At 43.7% G+C, this 13,912-nt stretch overlaps 1 protein-coding gene across 1 annotated transcript in view; it reads left to right on the top strand.

The window, feature by feature from the left end:
* The window catches only part of NEB (nebulin), a 128,134-nt gene that overhangs the window by 32,783 nt on the left and 81,439 nt on the right, over positions 1–13,912 (top strand). The window contains 19 exon segments of the mRNA XM_035898943.1: positions 14–121; positions 1,668–1,979; positions 2,124–2,330; positions 2,816–2,920; positions 3,810–3,917; positions 4,752–5,063; positions 5,258–5,461; positions 5,937–6,041; positions 6,379–6,486; positions 6,868–7,179; positions 7,857–8,060; positions 8,298–8,402; positions 8,498–8,605; positions 9,814–10,125; positions 11,175–11,378; positions 11,753–11,857; positions 11,953–12,060; positions 12,989–13,221; positions 13,223–13,538. Of these exon segments, the coding sequence (XP_035754836.1) occupies positions 14–121; positions 1,668–1,979; positions 2,124–2,330; positions 2,816–2,920; positions 3,810–3,917; positions 4,752–5,063; positions 5,258–5,461; positions 5,937–6,041; positions 6,379–6,486; positions 6,868–7,179; positions 7,857–8,060; positions 8,298–8,402; positions 8,498–8,605; positions 9,814–10,125; positions 11,175–11,378; positions 11,753–11,857; positions 11,953–12,060; positions 12,989–13,221; positions 13,223–13,538 (3,576 nt within the window).

Here is a 13,912-nt window from a genome sequence, read left to right as displayed (position 1 = left end):
TTTCTTTTCACAGAAAATGTACAGACTTTCATTTGAAGAATCTAGGAAGAAAGGGTATGACCTCAGAGCTGATGCTATCCCTATTAAAGCAGCTAAAGCTTCTAGGGATATTGCTAGTGATGTAAGTTCGTGAAAGAAAAAACGATCCATTTCAGATATTGTAAAACATTCATTTCTTGACACAATTCAACTTTATATGCCAATTATATGAAGTCTCTTTATTTTCTTGCTTGTAAATAATTCTGACTTTTGATATATATTCTAATAGGGTTAAAGAACAATTTCTTTATTAGAAATGTAAGGAGATATCTGAGGGACTCTTAGAAAAAAATAAGGCAGTTTATTCCTCAGTGTGGTGGTGCTTGGATATTGTATAAATGTATGTTGTATATTTGTAGTTCAGACAGAATGTTAAGAGATCATTCTTAGAAACATTTGAAAAGAACAGATACGGACTTGAATTATTTTTCCTGCTGTGGTACAGTCATGTTTATTCCTATGGTGAAAGTCCCATTAAGTTTCTTGGTGCAGAGAATACAAGCTTCTGGAAGCAGCACCATTCTGAAATCTTTTGTGTATTGGTGATGAGGGATCTGCTGTGGCAGGGGCAAATCCAGCCTGAGAGAGGGTTGAAGTTAGGACCTAAGGACATGTTATTTAGCCCACCATTTTCTTTGACAACATAGGGGCCGTTGCTGTCACTGCAAAGTCAATTTGTTCTGCCACTGCTCTAAGTCTGAGGGGAAGATACTTCCATTCTGAGTTCTCTCCAAGCAGTAAGCAGTGAAGGGAAAAGGAATTGATACTTGGTCTGTGTAATTCGTTGTCCAGGGTTGATTAGAGATTGAGGAAGGGATTAAGTATTTTAACTACTGGTTTTATTAAACAAAAAAAAAAGGAAAAGGTCTTATGAAGTGTCTTGAATTTTTTAAGCATTTGAACAAGTGAACCTAATGGAAGTGATGGTTAGATCTTTGATTTTATGGTTAGTCTCTAGGTACGATCTCAAGTATTCTGAGTATGGTGCAGACTACCACAAATAGTTACCTAAGCCCGCTATCGGAAGCAGGATAGCAATAGCAACAGAAAACTCTGAGGATTAATGTACCCTGGTTCTAGTGTTTGTGATAGCTCATCTTAGAGCTAATATGGGGGATTAATGTACCCTGGTTCTAGTGTTTGTGATACCCATATTAGCTCTAAGATGAGCTATCTCTAAACTCCAGTGTGAAAAGAATAAAAAGTGCACTTCTTCCAAAGAAATGTCTTCAGCAAACCAGATTCTATGTGTTCCTTTGCCTTTTGCTTTCTGTCAGTATGATTCATATTTTCATTGTGTCATTTGTAATGAGATTAGACAGCAATTGAACCCCAGGTTACATTGAACCTTATGCAGGAGCAGAATAAACTATTGCAAGGAAATGTCATTTATTAAGAAAGTGTTTTAAAAATACTGCTTTTAAAAGGGACACTAGACGTCTGTTTTGCTTTACAGCGCACCCTAAGAGTAGGTGGACAAAGCCACCACCTCTCTATGCTTTGTGATGGTTTCTGAACAATGTAAAAATCTTAGTTTAATCTAAGTTTGGGGGTTTTTTTATAAGGTAGATATTGCTTATTAAACAAATGAAGTAGAATTAAAGTCTCTGTCTCTGTTCTCTTTACAGTATAAATACAAATTAGGTTATGAACAAGACAAGGGAAAACTTGTAGGCTTCCGCAGCCTTCAGGATGATCCCAAACTTGTCCATTATATGCAAGTGGCTAAGATGCAGTCTGATCGTGAATACAAGAAAGCTTATGAGATGAGCAAGACGCATTACCAAACGCCATCTGATACACTCAGCATTGTGGCAGCAAAGGAGGCACAGGACCGTGTAACCAATACCAACTACAAACGACTGATTCACCAGTATATGCTTCTACCAGATGCAATGAGTTTAGAACTCTACAGAAACATGAATCAGATACAAAGTGATGTAAGTTTCTGTTTTCCTTCTGTGCTTCACAGCTGTGACTTTTTTTCTTGCTTTTTCATTATGGCTGTGTTTTGGAAACAACAGAATTATTTTGGATGAGCCATTTGTAAATTGCAAACTTTCCTTTTGCGTTCTGTTTGGCAGAATGAGTACAAGCAGGATTACAATGAGTGGTTCAAGGGTATCGGCTGGAGTCCCGCTGGTTCTCTGGATGTGGAGAAATCTAAGAAAGCCACAGAAATTGCAAGTGATCGGAAATACCGCCAGCATCCCAGCATGTTCCCCTTTACAAAACAGAATGATGCCATGGACATGGTCCTTGCCAAGCAGAATGCAAATATAATGAACAAAGTGAGTATTTATGGGGAAAATTAGGCAGACATTCACATATCATTTATTTCGACAAACAGTGTGTAAGTCTCTGTCACCACCTTTATGTAGCAGCGTTTTTCTGGGAGAAACAACTGTCAGTTACAGGTTCCTCTTTTAAAAAATTTTTTTTCTTAATGAAGCACTCAGTTACTGATAAATAGCATTGGTTAAATAAATCTTTTCTCATTTTTCTCATTGCTACTTCTCCAACCTCTATTCTTCTAATTCATGTATAGAAATTATTGGCCCTGAAAAATCTTGATAGTTGGACTTCATTAGAAGCAAGTCTGTATCCTAATTCAGCTGATTCTGGGTTACATCAATACATAGTAAAATAAATTTAAGTCAGCACCTTTGTCTTTTTACCCATCTATATCCAAAGTACACAAATAACGCACTAAGTACACAAACAGGTGAAGGCCATCTTTTGTTGTTAACACACCTGATGTTACTTTTTTCAATAGCATGCTTATACTCAAGCTTGGGAGAAGGATAAAATTCAGGTTCACGTGATGCCAGATACACCAGATATTCTACAGGCAAAACAGAACAAGGCGAACTACAGTCAGGTAGAGTTTTTTAATACTTCCTATTACATTTTAAATGAATATCTACTTTCTCCAAATTTAAAGGTGCCTCCCATTTTAAAATAAGTAATTAATTTGTATAAGAAGAAACAGAATGGGGGATTTAGAGGCAAGAACCTTTATGTGAGTAATATTTTCAGAGTAGCAATAAGTATCATCTTCAGGCTAGCAAAGCAACAGCCTAAATTACACTATATAATGTATGGAAAATATAAGTCCTGATTTTGAAATTTAGATATGCATAGTCCATACTTTACGCTTACCACAGAAATCAATCATATAAAAAATTCCTTACTATAAAATTACAAGTTCATTTTGTATTTTTGTAACTTAGCCTATAGGAACAGAAATGCATGCAGTGATTCTAACTTTTCTGTCAGCTTTCAAATATGAGAAAGTGGCAATTGTGCCAGCATAAAATACTGAGGTTTTGCTTTGTGTGATTGCTCAGCAGCAAATCTTTGACTTGCAAGTGCTGGTAGTTAAAATCACCTGTGCACAAACTGAGCTGACTAGTAAATGGCTACATTACAGCCTTATTAATTATGGTTTTTTAAGTCAATTGAAAAGTTTTCAGTTATCCCAGATGTATATGTTTCAAATTCCCCAGATACGTTTCAAATCCCCAAGACAAGCTATAGTAGGAAGCTGCTTCAGTAAAGAAAAACTAATTGCTAGCCTAAGACTTGGAAGACCTGCGTTCCTTGCTTATCAGGTTCCTGTTTCTCAGTTCCCATTCTAGTAGCCCTTCACTTGTAACTGAAGCCTGTGAGGTGACCAGAATTTGGTAATATGGATCATTAGCATATCTAAATAGAAGGTGACATACATATTGCTATGACTTTTAAATTAATATTGTTTTCAATTTTAGAAACTATACAAGCTTGGCTGGGAGGAAATGATAAAGAAAGGCTATGACCTCACACCTGAAGCCATTTCAGTGAAAGCTGCCAAAGCTTCAAGGGACATTGCAAGTGATGTAAGCAACATTTCTAAATCAGTATGACATGCACTTTATCTAGTTGCATTAACCTACAGAGTCGCACTAGATCCAGGTACACCTCTCTGCTAAGGTGTGGCTTGGAGTAAAAAGCAAAACTGCTGACAAAACTCTTCCCTGATCTGTTCTTGTCAGAGAAGAAAACAGTTTAAGAAGGTTTTCTCTGGCATCTTGACAATTCCAAAGATTGTGGTCCATCCATGAAGTGGCTAGTCATTAGCTGATCAGCTAATCATCAATCAGCTGATGCCAGTGCCTATACTGAGAAATCCTCTTTACAACTCTGAAGTAGAGGTGGTGACACATGTATTGCTGTTATCATCACTGGGTATGAATACAGCTGCTGCACTTCTGGAAGGGATTTTATTAATCGTTAGGAAATGTTTCCAATGCTTAAGCATCTGCATTTTTCATTGCTGATTATTTTATTCATCCAAATGTTTCTGTGTGTCAGCCTTTGGGAGTTGTGAACAGTATGAATGTTTGAATCAGATGGCACAGGAGACCATTCTTACAGCCATGCATGGGGCTGGTGCAAAGCTCAAGGGCATGCCACGAGCAAGGCTCGTGCAAGGAGCAAGCACTCTTCCTCTCCAGGGACTCTGCTCATTCCAAGGGAGAGCATTCACTGACACCAAGTGATGCACATTAATTGAGGCTGCTAAACCTTTACATTAGGTGCCATAACAAGTTCCTCATTTAATTGGTAATGAGAAACATTGAACTGAGGGAATATATAGATATATTGCTTATATGTTTTACCATTGCCTGTTTCTTATGGTAATGTCACTAATGCAACCTTTATCATTTTAGTACAAGTACAAAGAAGGTTACCGCAAGCAGCAGGGGCATCACATTGGATTCCGCAGCTTACAGGATGATCCTAAGATGTTGTGGTCTATGCAAGTAGCTAAGATGCAGAGTGAGAGGGAGTACAAGAAAGATTTTGAGAAGTGGAAGACGAAGTTTAATATGCCTGTGGATATGTTAGGCTTCCTTCTGGCTAAGAAATGCCAGGAATTGGTTAGTGATATAGACTACAAACGGATGCTACACCGCTGGACTTGCCTGCCAGACCAGAATGATGTCACCCAGGCAAAGAGGGTCTACGAACTACAGAGTGATGTAAGCTTCCTCTGGATTTAATTAATTTATTTTTTGGTAAGATATTTACTGCTTGTTGAAAAGTATCTTTAATAACTCTCTTTTGATGTTGGTATAGATCAGATTGAAGCTAAAATACCAGTTAGTCTTTTAGTATGGTTTAATAAATGAACAGGGAAATACTCTACTATGGTTTTGATTTTTTTCTTTAACAGAATCTGTATAAGTCAGATCTACAATGGCTCAGAGGCCTTGGATGGAGTCCTTTGGGATCTTTGGAATCTGAGAAGAACAAGAAAGCTTCTGAAATACTGAGTGAAAAGAAGTACCGGCAGCACCCAGATACCATTAAGTTCACAAGTATCCCAGATGCCATGGATATCGTTTTAGCAAAATCTAATGCCAAAAACAGAAGTGATGTAAGTTGCCTCTAGAGACAGAACATGTGATTCAATAAATGAATACAGTAGTATAAATTTGTTGAAAAGATCTCCATATCAGAACATGTGCTTAAAGTATAAAATATCAGCTGTTTACGATCAGTGCTTTACTGCTCAGTTATTAAGAACTACTATGCCTTGTTCAGAAGATTCAGGTCTTTAGTACTGCATAACTTATTCAGTAATAACTGCAAATAAGACCCTTTACTATGTAGTATGTAAATCTATTGTCATAATGCTGTTTCCTTGACATTTCATGGATGTAAGGAAAAAAGTGGTATTTCAGTAAGAAGTTGTTGTATTATTTGATTTTAATAACTTGCGTTGTTTACATCGCTCATGCTTGCATAGTACATCTTTGCTTTGCTATTGTAGAGAAAAGGTAAACTAAATTTATTGCCATGCATGTGAACCTTTTATCAGACACTGTATTTTTGTTTGTGACTCTTTTCAGATATTGTACAGAGAAGCTTGGGACAAGGACAAGACTCAGGTTCACATCATGCCTGATACTCCTGAAATTTTGCTGGCTAAATCAAACCTAATTAACACAAGTGATGTAAGTATTTCTCTACAATGTTTCTTTTATGCAATTTGGACTTACCGTTGTGGCTTTAGTTTAAAATGCGGTAGAGTAATTCTGCAGTTCTAACAGCTGTAAGCACACCTGTGATCTTTGCCTGTGAAAATTGTTATGCACCAGGAAGCCCGAGTGGGATTGCTAAATTACAAAATACACGTTATTAAAGAAAGCTATGGAATTGAATTTGATGAATGAAACTTTGTTTGGAATCTCATGCTTTATTTTCAGTAATCAGGGGAGGAAAGTTGTAGTATTGAAAAATATCTCTAGAGAGCTTTATTTGCAATAATTACTTTGTGTCCTTCTCCAACAGAAACATTACAAGTTAGGGTATGAAGAACTGAAGAGGAAAGGCTACGATCTTCCTCCTGATGCTATACCCCTCAAGTCAGCAAAGGCATCCAGAGACATAGCTAGTGAAGTAAGTCTTACAGAGTGAAAATAATAGTGGGGCATAGAGCTGGTACACGCTTTTAGCTAAACATATTTTCTATTAAAAAAGCGGAGAGGTCTAAGATTTTAACAGTCTTGTATTGCTGCCCTCCTCAGGGCTGGTATAACTCTTAATAGTGTAAAGTTAATTAAATTAAATACAGTAATTTATAATGAGATAGCATATAACTATAAAAAAATCTGTTAATATCTTCTGGACATGCAATAAACCCACCAAAACCATTGGAAAAATATACAAATAAAAGAAAAATATATTATGTAAGAAAGTTTTAACCACTGTATTAAACACAGAGAAATTTAAATTGCAGCTCAAAAACAGGTCATAATTATTGTTTCTGCATTCAATTAGTACCAATACAAAACTGCATACCGAAAGCAGCTTGGCCACCACATAGGGGCCCGTAACATAGAGGACGATCCAAAGATGATGTGGTCGATGCACGTAGCCAAGATCCAGAGCGACAGGGAGTACAAGAAAGCCTTTGAGAAGACAAAGACGCACTTCAGTAGCCCAGTGGACATGCTGGGAATCGTGTTGGCCAAGAAATGTCAGGAGCTGGTCAGCGACATTGATTACAAGCACCCTCTGCATCGTTGGACCTGTCTGCCGGACCAGAACGATGTTGTACAAGCCAGGAAAGTGTACGACCTTCAGAGTGATGTAAGTTATTCTTTTCTGTCTGTGTGACAGCCCGAAGCCTCTCTTGTGTTCTGTTCCTTTGTTGGAGAAGGTCCAGGTGGGGAGCGTAAGCGTAGGCTGATTCTGAGAGACAGACTGTGTTGTGGCTGTACTGTCTTGCTGAGAGTAGGTGTCGTGAGTGGACAGAGGTGAAGTTTGTGTGGGGTCATACTTTATGGTCTCAGAGGAGTCCTGTCTTGCCTTGAGCATTCCGGGGGGAGTTTTGCTGGAGGTGGCTCGAGTTCTGTATGGCAGGGGAAGGGCAACGGAGTCAGATATTTCCATCTGGAGGACCGACAGTGGGCAAAGGCTGCCACGTGTGCAGTGGTGAATGGTCTGAAGAGCGTTGGGTGATGAGGGATAAGGCTCCTCCCGTCACCCTGCCAGCTGGAGATTGCCAAAAGGGGCCGGTCTTTCCCAGGGAGACGACAAAGGTGGTGGGGAGGGCTTTGTGGCTTGCTTGGCACGTGATTGAGCTGTTGCAGGCATAGGGAGCTGAGTAGTGGGGAGGGGAGCTTAACGGGAGTCCCTTTTGTGGTGTCTGTTGGGTTGGCGCAGGGGAATGTGTTTTGTTAGTCAGAGCTTCCCTTGGTAGGAGGAGTGGTTGCGCGGAGTAAGGAGGATGCTGAGCTGCTTTGTGTCCTTGGCTGTCCTTCCAGAATGTGTACAAGTCGGACCTTAACTGGCTGAGGGGCATTGGCTGGTCCCCAAGTGGTTCTCTGGACGATGAGAAGAATAAGAGGGCGAGCCTCATCCTGAGCGACAAGAAGTATCGGCAACACCCGGACACCATCAAATTCACGAGCCTCCCTGACTCGATGCCCATGGTTCTGGCGAAGCACAACTCTGAAATAATGAACCAAGTGAGATTTCCTTGTGTGTGCAACATGAAGGAACTGAGTGCATTTCCCAGGCCTTTGGGCTCCCTCCTGCCAGGGCCTGGGTTTTGCAAGGGGGACGTTGCATGCTCTTGCATCAGGGATTTGTGTTCCTTGGTTTGGATGAAACTGTGTTTTGTGTGGTTGGTGCAAAGATTGGGTGCAGCGTGGAAAAGAAAAGGGTGAAGGGATCTTATTTCACGTGTGATTTCATTTTTTCAGCGCTCGTACATATCGGCCTGGGAGAAGGACAAAACCAGCGTGCACATTATGCCGGATACGCCTGGCATTTTGCTAGCCCAGCAGAACAGAGTGAACTTCAGTGAGGTAGGTGCTTGAGCTGGGGTTAAGTGTCCACCCCTGGACACGGCTGCGGCCCAGGTAGAAGTGTTGTGTGAGGGGAATGCTTGTTTCTCTTTCAGAAACTGTACAAGCTTGCGATGGAGGAAGATAAGAAAAAGGGCTACGACATGCGGGCAGACGCCATTCCCATCAAGTCTGCCAAAGCTTCCAGAGACATTGCAAGTGATGTAAGTACACAGGAGCCCTTGGTGTCCCACCCTGCCAGAGAGTTCCCCGGTGCTTGCCGTTGAAGCCCAGGTTTTGTAACCTTAGCGGAATGGAGGCAACCCAGCTCTTACCTGTCAGTACCATTCAGCTGGTCTGTAAACGCATTGGTTCTGGAGGTTCTGCCTGTAGCTGTCCCTGCGTGTTCTGCGTTTGTGGTGTTGTGAGTGAATGTGTAGGTGGTGTGGAGAGAGTAACTGTGGGAGCTGGGTGATGGAGGTAATGCAAAGCAGCGTCCCTCCTGGGCTTGTGGCAGACTGTGCTTGTGCAACAGCCTGGACTTTTGAGGTGTTGTGGTGCCCTCTGTGCTGCCAGTCTGCCCACCCCTGATGCTGCAGGTTCACAGCTGAGCTGGACATTAGGGAAGAACACCCACGCCAAGTTTTGTGTTTACAGCCAGGCCATTTATCGTTTCTGCCTGGACTAGGAGCAGGTCCAGTCCCTGTAGGTCAGTCATTACTCTGCCCCAGAGTGTCATTTCAGGGCTTAGCTCTGTAGGAGCTGTATTTAATCTCTCATGTGAGGTTTTGTATTTCAGGTTTGTTGGCTTACTGTAAGGACAAGAGTTCAATCTCTCCTCACTCTTACTTGACATTTCAGTAAGAGGTGAGGGAAAAAGCCTCATGTTGCCCCTTGTCACTTCCCAAGCTTAGTGGCTGTAGGCCTGCAGCTGAGGACCCACATGGGGCTGGGAGAATAAGACTCGTGAGCGCTGTGCAGGAGAGCCTGGTGCAGTGGAGTGTGTCAGCTGGTGTAGGCTGTGGGGGTGAGGGCAGTCAGGGCTGTGCAGGATGAGGTCCAGGCTGCCTACTAGAGCAGTCCGGTGGTTTTCCCTGAGTTTTGCATCCCAGCTGCGGTCGTGGCCTCTCTGTGGGGATGCTTAGGTTGTGTGGAGACCCTGCCTGGCGGCACACATTGCTCCTAGTTCTGGAGCATGTATGGTTGGAGTTGCCATCTAGGCCTCCATGTATGTCCCGTGGCCCTGCGTAGGCATGGGGTGGGATGGAAGTGTAGGGCACAGTAGGGATATGCTGTGCTTAGACACCTCTTCAGGTGGTGATCTTGCCTGGCTCCACGGGCATGGCACTTGCTCACAGGCGCAGCTACAGAGTGGAGTGTCAGAAGGGAGAAGAGCTGGTCAGACACCTAATGAGCTTCTTCCACCCTACAGTACAAGTATAAAGAAGGCTATCGCAAGCAGCTTGGCCACCACATAGGGGCCCGTAACATAGAGGACGATCCAAAGATGATGTGGTCGATGCACGTAGCCAAGATCCAGAGCGACAGGGAGTACAAGAAAGCCTTTGAGAAGACAAAGACGCACTTCAGTAGCCCAGTGGACATGCTGGGAATCGTGTTGGCCAAGAAATGTCAGGAGCTGGTCAGCGACATTGATTACAAGCACCCTCTGCATCGTTGGACCTGTCTGCCGGACCAGAACGATGTTGTACAAGCCAGGAAAGTGTACGACCTTCAGAGTGATGTAAGTTATTCTTTTCTGTCTGTGTGACAGCCCGAAGCCTCTCTTGTGTTCTGTTCCTTTGTTGGAGAAGGTCCAGGTGGGGAGCGTAAGCGTAGGCTGATTCTGAGAGACTGCGTTGTGGCCTACTGTCTTGCTGAATCATATGATCCTACAATTCATAGAATCATAGAATGGTTTGGGTTGAAAGGCACTTTAAAGTTCATCTCATTCCAACGACCCTGCCACAGACAGGGACAACGTCCACTGGTTCAGGTTGCTCAAAGCCCTATCCAACATGGCTTTGAACACTTCGAGGGAGGGGAAATCCAAAACTTACCCAGGCAACCTCTTTCCATGTCTCTCCACCCTCACAGTAAAGGATATTTTCCTAAAATCTAATCTAAGTATATCCCCTTTTAGTTTAAAGCAATTATTCCTCAGTTTGTATTGAAAAGAAATTTTCAATTTGAACCTTTCCCATCCAGAACTTTTTATTTTATCATTTTAAACTTCATTACATATTCGGCAGTTCAGCTTTATTTTGCTGAGATTTTTTTCCAGAATGGCCAGGCACGAAGCTTGTGTGGGGTCATACTTTATGGTCTCAGAGGAGTCCTGTCTTGCCTTGAGCATTCCGGGGAGAGTTTTGCTGGAGATGGCTCGAGTTCTGTATGGCAGGGGAAGGGCAACGGAGTCAGATATTTCCATCTGGAGGACCGACAGTGGGCAAAGGCTGCCACGTGTGCAGTGGGGAATGGTCTGAAGAGGGTTGGGGGATGACTCCCGTCACCCTGCCAGCTGGAGATTGCCAAAAGGGGCCGGTCTTTCCCAGGGAGACGACAAAGGTGGTGGGGAGGGCTTTGTGGCTTGCTTGGCACGTGATTGAGCTGTTGCAGGCATAGGGAGCTGAGTAGTGGGGAGGGGAGCTTAACGGGAGTCCCTTTTGTGGTGTCTGTTGGGTTGGCGCAGGGGAATGTGTTTTGTTAGTCAGAGCTTCCCTTGGTAGGAGGAGTGGTTGCGCGGAGTAAGGAGGATGCTGAGCTGCTTTGTGTCCTTGGCTGTCCTTCCAGAATGTGTACAAGTCGGACCTTAACTGGCTGAGGGGCATTGGCTGGTCCCCAAGTGGTTCTCTGGACGATGAGAAGAATAAGAGGGCGAGCCTCATCCTGAGCGACAAGAAGTATCGGCAACACCCGGACACCATCAAATTCACGAGCCTCCCTGACTCGATGCCCATGGTTCTGGCGAAGCACAACTCTGAAATAATGAACCAAGTGAGATTTCCTTGTGTGTGCAACATGAAGGAACTGAGTGCATTTCCCAGGCCTTTGGGCTCCCTCCTGCCAGGGCCTGGGTTTTGCAAGGGGGACGTTGCATGCTCTTGCATCAGGGATTTGTGTTCCTTGGTTTGGATGAAACTGTGTTTTGTGTGGTTGGTGCAAAGATTGGGTGCAGCGTGGAAAAGAAAAGGGTGAAGGGTTAGGAGTCTTGGGAGAAGAAAAGACATTCCTGAGTCGGTGCAAAGTGGAGGTCCCTTGCTTCAGTTCATTGAGCTAGTTTGCTCATTGAGTGTGTAACCCTGTGCTTATTTCTTAATAATTTCTACATAACCCTGTATCTTATTTCACGTGTGATTTCATTTTTTCAGCGCTCGTACATATCGGCCTGGGAGAAGGACAAAACCAGCGTGCACATTATGCCGGATACGCCTGGCATTTTGCTAGCCCAGCAGAACAGAGTGAACTTCAGTGAGGTAGGTGCTTGAGCTGGGGTTAAGTGTCCATCCCTGGACACGGCTGCGGCCCAGGTAGAAGTGTTGTGTGAGGGGAATGCTTGTTTCTCTTTCAGAAACTGTACAAGCTTGCGATGGAGGAAGATAAGAAAAAGGGCTACGACATGCGGGCAGACGCCATTCCCATCAAGTCTGCCAAAGCTTCCAGAGACATTGCAAGTGATGTAAGTACACAGGAGCCCTTGGTGTCCCACCCTGCCAGAGAGTTCCCTGGTGCTTGCCGTTGAAGCCCAGGTTTTGTAACCTTAGCGGAATGGAGGCAACCCAGCTCTTACCTGTCAGTACCATTCAGCTGGTCTGTAAACGCATTGGTTCTGGAGGTTCTGCCTGTAGCTGTCCCTGCGTGTTCTGCGTTTGTGGTGTTGTGAGTGAATGTGTAGGTGGTGTGGAGAGAGTAACTGTGGGAGCTGGGTGATGGAGGTAATGCAAAGCAGCGTCCCTCCTGGGCTTGTGGCAGACTGTGCTTGTGCAACAGCCTGGACTTTCGAGGTGTTGTGGTGCCCTCTGTGCTGCCAGTCTGCCCACCCCTGATGTTGCAGGTACATTAGGGAAGAACACTGAAACCAAGCTTTTATGTAAAAATAAAGGCAGTATAAAGGTAAACATTTTTTCATTATTATTAGGTGTTAACATCAACATTTATTCCCTGTATGTGTTTTGTGTCTCTGTTTAGACTTTCACGTCTCTCTCTATGCTCTTCCAGTTTTTATGTCCTGCATACGTTGAGTAGGAATTTGTTTGGCTATTGTGCTTGCAGATCACTAACTGATTTTTTATGTGGGGGTTATTTATAGAACTCTGGGCCTTTCCTATTACTGCCATCAAAGAGACTCTTTTTACTCTCAGTTACTGAGTAGGATCTCTTAATATGTAGGCTAGGGAGTTGCTTTGAAAATCTGAAGGTCATGTCAGGCAGATAATGTAACATGGATCCTTTTGTAGCTGTACATTGTAGCTCACCAGCAGAATACTTTCTGACTCTAAAATCTCTGTGCCTTCAGATACTAAATTCTCTGTCAGTTGTGGCACAGGGGCTGTTAGGGCCATAAAGAAAATGAAATTCTAACTCACTGAACTTTTTATTGCCTATAGTACAAGTATAAGGAAGGCTATCGCAAGCAGCTTGGCCACCACATAGGGGCCCGTAACATAGAGGATGATCCAAAGATGATGTGGTCGATGCATGTAGCCAAGATCCAGAGCGACAGGGAGTACAAGAAAGCCTTTGAGAAGACAAAGACGCACTTCAGTAGCCCAGTGGACATGCTGGGAATCGTGTTGGCCAAGAAATGTCAGGAGCTGGTCAGCGACATTGATTACAATATTTCAGTACAAATACAAAGAAGGCTATCGCAAGCAGCTTGGCCACCACATAGGGGCCCGTAACATAGAGGACGATCCAAAGATGATGTGGTCGATGCACGTAGCCAAGATCCAGAGCGACAGGGAGTACAAGAAAGCCTTTGAGAAGACAAAGACGCACTTCAGTAGCCCAGTGGACATGCTGGGAATCGTGTTGGCCAAGAAATGTCAGGAGCTGGTCAGCGACATTGATTACAAGCACCCTCTGCATCGTTGGACCTGTCTGCCGGACCAGAACGATGTTGTACAAGCCAGGAAAGTGTACGACCTTCAGAGTGATGTAAGTTATTCTTTTCTGTCTGTGTGACAGCCCGAAGCCTCTCTTGTGTTCTGTTCCTTTGTTGGAGAAGGTCCAGGTGGGGAGCGTAAGCGTAGGCTGATTCTGAGAGACTGTGTTGGGCCCCTACTGTCTTGCTTGAGAGTAGGTGTCGTGAGCGGACAGGGGTGAAGTTTGTGTGGGGTCATACTTTATGATCTCAGAGGAGTCCTGTCTTGCCTTGAGCATTCCGGGGGGAGTTTTGCTGGAGGTGGCTCGAGTTCTGTATGGCGGGGAAGGGCCAACGGAGTCAGATATTTCCATCTGGAGGACCGACAGTGGGCAAAGGCTGCCACGTGTGCAGTGGTGAATGGTCTGAAGAGCGTTGGGGGGTGAGG

The sequence above is a fragment of the Egretta garzetta genome, unplaced genomic scaffold (assembly GCF_000687185.1).
Source record: "Egretta garzetta isolate BGI_Z169 unplaced genomic scaffold, ASM68718v1 scaffold208, whole genome shotgun sequence".
NCBI lineage: Eukaryota > Metazoa > Chordata > Aves > Pelecaniformes > Ardeidae > Egretta > Egretta garzetta.
The sequence above is the reverse complement of the archived record's forward strand: the minus strand, read 5'-3'. Positions and strand labels throughout refer to the sequence as shown.